Source organism: Ammodytes marinus, assembly GCF_949987685.1.
Source record: "Ammodytes marinus genome assembly, chromosome: 2".
Lineage (NCBI taxonomy): Eukaryota > Metazoa > Chordata > Actinopteri > Uranoscopiformes > Ammodytidae > Ammodytes > Ammodytes marinus.
In genome coordinates, this window is record NC_137231.1 from 37,208,973 (window position 1) to 37,216,274 (window position 7,302).

General features: G+C 53.0%; 1 protein-coding gene across 1 annotated transcript in view; it reads right to left on the bottom strand.

Moving 5' to 3' along the window:
* Positions 1-7,302, bottom strand: part of LOC307257570 (transcription termination factor 1-like) — a gene marked incomplete at its 5' end in the record, with an annotated part of 38,977 nt that overhangs the window by 18,398 nt on the left and 13,277 nt on the right. The window contains one exon of the mRNA XM_080036831.1: positions 3,080-3,204. Coding sequence (XP_079892957.1) covers positions 3,080-3,204 — 125 coding nt within the window. The remainder of the gene's footprint in view (positions 1-3,079; positions 3,205-7,302) is intronic.

Consider the following 7,302-nt stretch of genomic DNA (forward strand, 5'->3'; position numbering starts at 1 on the left):
TAGTACAGAGAGAGAGAGAGAGACATAGGGTTAGTACAGAGAGAGGGAGGGAGAGAGAGACAGACAGACAGAGAGAGAGAGACAGACAGAGAAAGAAACAGACAGACAGACAGAGAGAGAGAGAGAGAGAGAGAGAGAGAGAGAGAGACAGACAACAGACAGACAGACAGACAACAGACAGACAGACAGACAGAGAGGTTAATACTAGGACTGTCAATATTACTGCGTTAACACAGCGTGATTCATTTCTGGTATTAATGTGCTATTTTTTTTAACGCATGTGCAGAATGATCCGCCCCGTGCATCCCCCCGTCTGATCCCCCCCGTCTGATCCGCCCCGTACACCTCCCCGTCTGATCCGCCGTCTGATCCGCCCCGTACATCCCCCGTCTGATCCGCCGTCTGATCCGCCCCGTACATCCCCCCGTCTGATCCGCCCCGTACATCCCCCCGTCTGATCCCCCCGTCTGATCCGCCGTCTGATCCGCCCGTCTGATCCGCCGTCTGATCCGCCCCGTACATCCCCCCGTCTGATCCCCCCGTCTGATCCGCCGTCTGATCCCCCCGTACATCCCCCCGTCTGATCCCCCCGTCTGATCCCCCCGTCTGATCCGCCGTCTGATCCGCCCCGTACATCCCCCCGTCTGATCCCCCCGTCTGATCCGCCGTCTGATCCGCCCCGTACACCTCCCCGTCTGATCCGCCGTCTGATCCGCCCCGTACATCCCCCCGTCTGATCCGCCCCGTACATCCCCCGTCTGATCCCCCCGTCTGATCCGCCCCGTACATCCCCCGTCTGATCCCCCCGTCTGATCCCCCGTCTGATCCCCCGTCTGATCCGCCCCGTACATCCCCCGTCTGATCCGCCCCGTACATCCCCTCGTCTGATCCGCCCCGTACATCCCCTCGTCTGATCCGCCCCGTACATCCCCCCGTCTGATCCCCCCGTCTGATCCGCCCGTCTGATCCCCCGTCTGATCCCCCGTCTGATCCCCCCGTCTGATCCCCCCGTCTGATCCGCCCGTCTGATCCGCCCCGTACATCCCCTCGTCTGATCCGCCCCGTACATCCCCTCGTCTGATCCGCCCCGTACATCCCCCCGTCTGATCCCCCCGTCTGATCCCCCCGTCTGATCCGCCCGTCTGATCCGCCCGTCTGATCCGCCCCGTACATCCCCCGTCTGATCCGCCCCGTACATCCCCCGTCTGATCCCCCCGTCTGATCCCCCGTCTGATCCGCCCCGTACATCCCCCCGTCTGATCCCCCGTCTGATCCCCCCGTCTGATCCGCCCGTCTGATCCCCCCGTCTGATCCGCCCCGTACATCCCCCCGTCTGATCCGCCCCGTACATCCCCCGTCTGATCCGCCCCGTACATCCCCCGTCTGATCCGCCCGTCTGATCCGCCCCGTACATCGCCTCGTCTGATCCCCCCGTCTGATCCCCCGTCTGATCCCCCGTCTGATCCGCCCGTCTGATCCGCCCCGTACATCCCCCGTCTGATCCGCCCCGTACATCCCCCGTCTGATCCCCCCGTCTGATCCCCCGTCTGATCCCCCGTCTGATCCGCCCCGTACATCCCCCCGTCTGATCCGCCCCGTACATCCCCCCGTCTGATCCGCCCCGTACATCCCCCCGTCTGATCCCCCGTCTGATCCGCCCCGTACATCCCCCCGTCTGATCCCCCGTCTGATCCCCCCGTCTGATCCCCCGTCTGATCCCCCCGTACATCCCCCCGTCTGATCCCCCGTCTGATCCGCCCCGTACATCCCCCCGTCTGATCCCCCGTCTGATCCGCCCCGTACATCCCCCCGTCTGATCCCCCGTCTGATCCCCCGTCTGATCCCCCGTCTGATCCCCCCGTCTGATCCCCCGTCTGATCCGCCCCGTACATCCCCCCGTCTGATCCCCCGTCTGATCCGCCCCGTACATCCCCCCGTCTGATCCCCCCGTCTGATCCGCCCCGTCTGATCCGCCCCGTACATCCCCCGTCTGATCCGCCCCGTACATCGCCTCGTCTGATCCGCCCCGTACATCCCCCCGTCTGATCCGCCCCGTACATCCCCCCGTCTGATCCGCCCCGTACATCCCCCCGGCTCTGTACTACAGTCATCTAACGTTGGGACTGACCCAGGATCAGTAGCTGCACACAGCCAAACATAACAGCACGCTAGCCCATGCCGTGTTTTAAGCTGCTAACGGCCACGTCTGTGTCGGGGGCATAGATAGTATATAAAATCAACTGCCGCGGGTGACAGTTGATGTCGGGAGCAACAGGAGGAGAAACATTGTCCGCTCTGTTCAGGCGAGGACACAAACGTCTGCAGTTTTCAGAGGTGTGTGTGAGTAGACATCAACATAACGTCGGCTTCCTGGTACACATGAACAGTCCCAGAACGGGCTGATTTACCTGGCGCACAAACACACACAGGTAAATACACAACCAGACAGACAGACAGAGGTAAATACACAACCAGACAGACAGACAGACAGACAGACAGACACAGACAGACAGACAGTCAGACACAGACAGACAGAGGTAAATACACAACCAGACAGACAGACAGAGGTAAATACACAACCAGACAGACAGACAGAGGTAAATACACAACCAGACAGACAGACAGAGGTAAATACACAACCAGACAGACAGACAGACAGACACAGACAGACAGACAGTCAGACACAGACAGACAGAGGTAAATACACAACCAGACAGACAGACAGAGGTAAATACACAACCAGACAGACAGACAGAGGTAAATACACAACCAGACAGACAGACAGAGGTAAATACACAACCAGACAGACAGACACAGACAGACAGACAGTCAGACACAGACAGACAGAGGTAAATACACAACCAGACAGACAGACAGACACAGTCAGACAGACAGTCAGACAGACAGACAGACAGACACAGTCAGACAGACAGTCAGACAGACAGAGGTAAATACGCAACCAGACAGACAGACACACAGTCTCTCACACACACACACAGTCTCACACACACACACAGACACACACAGACACACACACACACACACACACACACACACACACACACACACACACACACACCGATGCTAGCGAACTTCTTCTCCAGGGCGTAGATGCTGCGGTTCATCTTCTTGGAGATGGCTCTCCAGTCGTTACCATGGAGATTCTGTAGCTTCACCAGCGAACTCATCTCATCCTCCGAGAACCTGAGAGACAGACAGGTTAACAGACAGACAGGTTAACAGACAGACAGAGAGACAGGTTAACACAGACAGACAGACAGACAGACAGACAGGTTAACACAGACAGACAGACAGAGAGACAGGTTAACAGACAGACAGACAGACAGACAGACAGACAGGTTAACACACAGACAGGTTAACAGACAGACAGAGACAGGTTAACAGACAGACAGGTTAACAGACAGACAGAGACAGGTTAACAGACAGACAGACAGACAGGTTAACAGACAGACAGAGAGACAGGTTAACAGACAGACAGGTTAACAGACAGACAGAGACAGGTTAACACACAGACAGGTTAACAGACAGACAGAGAGACAGGTTAACAGACAGACAGAGAGACAGGTTAACACACAGACAGAGAGACAGGTTAACAGACAGACAGAGAGACAGGTTAACAGATAGACAGAGAGACAGGTTAACACACAGACAGAGAGACAGGTTAACAGACAGACAGAGAGACAGGTTAAAACAGACAGACAGGTTAACAGACAGACAGAGAGACAGGTTAACACACAGACAGAGAGACAGGTTAACACACAGACAGAGAGACAGGTTAACAGACAGACAGACAGACAGACAGGTTAACACACAGACAGGTTAACACACAGACAGACAGACAGACAGACAGGTTAACAGACAGACAGAGAGACAGGTTAACACACAGACAGACAGACAGGTTAACAGACAGACAGAGAGACAGGTTAACACACAGACAGAGAGACAGGTTAACACACAGACAGAGAGACAGGTTAACACACAGACAGAGAGACAGGTTAACAGACAGACAGGTTAACAGACAGACAGAGAGACAGGTTAACACACATACAGAGAGACAGGTTAACAGACAGACAGAGAGACAGGTTAACAGACAGACAGGTTAACACACAGACAGAGAGACAGGTTAACACAGACAGACAGGTTAACTCAGACAGACAGGTTAACAGACAGACAGAGAGACAGTTTAACAAACAGACAGAGAGACAGGTTAACACAAACAGACAGGTTAACAGACAGACAGAGAGACAGGTTAACACACACAGACAGGTTAACACACACACAGACACACACACACACACACACACAGACAGACAGACAGGTTAACACACACACAGACAGACAGACAGACAGGTTAACACACACACACACACACACACACACACACACACACAGACACACACACACACACAGACAGACACACAGACACACACACACAGACAGACAGACAGACAGATTAACACACACACAGACAGACAGACAGGTTAACACACAGACAGACAGACAGACAGGTTAACACACACAGACAGACAGGTTAACATACACACAGACAGACATGACTTTGGACTTTAAATATATCCACACTGAACTGAAAACAAGGAAAATGCAAATAAAGAAGTGTATAAGTAATGTCACATGACTGGCGGGTCCGATGGTGTGATGAGACTTATCTTGACTTATCGTGACTTATCTTGACTTATCTTGACTTATCGTGAACATTATTTTAGTCTGTTGTGAGTCTGAAGTGTTTTCAGACTACACAATTAGTTTTACATCTTCCAGAAGGTTTTAAAAAACGCCCAGCAAACGCACCTCTCCCCCTCCTACTGAACCAGCTGTAAGCTAACTACCACCTCTCCCCTCCTACTGAACCAGCTGTAAGCTAACTACCACCTCTCCTACTGAACCAGCTGTAAGCTAACTACCACCTCTCCTACTGAACCAGCTGTAAGCTAACTACCACCTCTCCCCTCCTACTGACCCAGCTGTAAGCTAACTACCACCTCTCCCCTCCTACTGAACCAGCTGTAAGCTAACTACCACCTCTCCTACTGAACCAGCTGTAAGCTAACTACCACCTCTCCTACTGAACCAGCTGTAAGCTAACTACCACCTCTCCCCTCCTACTGACCCAGCTGTAAGCTAACTACCACCTCTCCTACTGAACCAGCTGTAAGCTAACTACCACCTCTCCCCTCCTACTGAACCAGCTGTAAGCTAACTACCACCTCTCCTACTGAACCAGCTGTAAGCTAACAACCACCTCTCCCCTCCTACTGACCCAGCTGTAAGCTAACTACCACCTCTCCCCCTCCTGCTGTAAGCTAACTACCACCTCTCCCCTCCTACTGAACCAGCTGTAAGCTAACTACCACCTCTCCTACTGAAGCAGCTGTAAGCTAACTACCACCTCTCCCCTCCTACTGACCCAGCTGTAAGCTAACTACCACCTCTCCTACTGAACCAGCTGTAAGATAACTACCACCTCTCCCCTCCTACTGACCCAGCTGTAAGCTAACTACCACCTCTCCTACTGAACCAGCTGTAAGCTAACTACCACCTCTCCCCTCCTACTGAACCAGCTGTAAGCTAACTACCACCTCTCCTACTGAACCAGCTGTAAGCTAACTACCACCTCTCCTACTGAACCAGCTGTGAGCTAACTACCACCTCTCCTACTGAACCAGCTGTAAGCTAACTACCACCTCTCCCCTCCTACTGAACCAGCTGTAAGCTAACTACCACCTCTCCCCTCCTACTGAACCAGCTGTGAGCTAACTACCACCTCTCCTACTGAACCAGCTGTGAGCTAACTACCACCTCTCCTACTGACCCAGCTGTAAGCTAACTACCACCTCTCCTCTCCTACTGAACCAGCTGTAAGCTAACTACCACCTCTCCTACTGAACCAGCTGTGAGCTAACTACCACCTCTCCTACTGACCCAGCTGTAAGCTAACTACCACCTCTCCCCTCCTACTGAACCAGCTGTAAGCTAACTACCACCTCTCCCTCTCCTACTGAACCAGCTGTGAGCTAACTACCACCTATCCTCTCCTACTGAACTAGCTGTGAGCTAACTACCACCTCTCCTACTGAACCAGCTGTGAGCTAACTACCACCTCTCCTACTGAACCAGCTGTGAGCTAACTACCACCTCTCCTACTGAACCAGCTGTGAGCTAACTACCACCTCTCCTACTGAACCAGCTGTGAGCTAACTACCACCTCTCCTACTGAACCAGCTGTGAGCTAACTACCACCTCTCCTACTGAACCAGCTGTGAGCTAACTACCACCTCTCCTACTGAACCAGCTGTAAGCTAACTACCACCTCTCCTACTGAACCAGCTGTGAGCTAACTACCACCTCTCCTACTGAACCAGCTGTAAGCTAACTACCACCTCTCCCCTCCTACTGAACCAGCTGTAAGCTAACTACCACCTCTCCCCTCCTACTGAACCAGCTGTGAGCTAACTACCACCTCTCCTACTGAACCAGCTGTGAGCTAACTACCACCTCTCCTACTGACCCAGCTGTAAGCTAACTACCACCTCTCCTCTCCTACTGAACCAGCTGTAAGCTAACTACCACCTCTCCCCTCCTACTGACCCAGCTGTAAGCTAACTACCACCTCTCCCCTCCTACTGAACCAGCTGTAAGCTAACTACCACCTCTCCCCTCCTACTGAACCAGCTGTAAGCTAACTACCACCTCTCCTACTGAACCAGCTGTAAGCTAACTACCACCTCTCCTCTCCTACTGACCCAGCTGTAAGCTAACTACCACCTCTCCTACTGAACCAGCTGTGAGCTAACTACCACCTCTCCTACTGAACCAACCAGCTGTGAGCTAACTACCACCTCTCCTACTGACCCAGCTGTGAGCTAACTACCACCTCTCCTACTGACCCAGCTGTGAGCTAACTACCACCTCTCCCCTCCTACTGAACCAGCTGTAAGCTAACTACCACCTCTCCTACTGAACCAGCTGTGAGCTAACTACCAGGTGAGGGCGGGGCCGAGCGGAGCGCATAGCAGAAGGGTTTGCTACATTTAACAGCCTGCATGCCCCGGGGCAACACAGAGAGATATACACAGACACAAGGCTGCATGCCCCGGTGTGCGCAACAATGATAGTTTAATTAGGATTATTTAGTTTTCATGATTGAGGGAAGCCGTAATAGTAAATTCAAGTTATTGCCCCTCAAGAAGGATGACTTAAACTGGGCTGAATCTGGAGAGGTTTTAAATAGCTATGTTTATTCTCAATCTTCATCATTTTGGC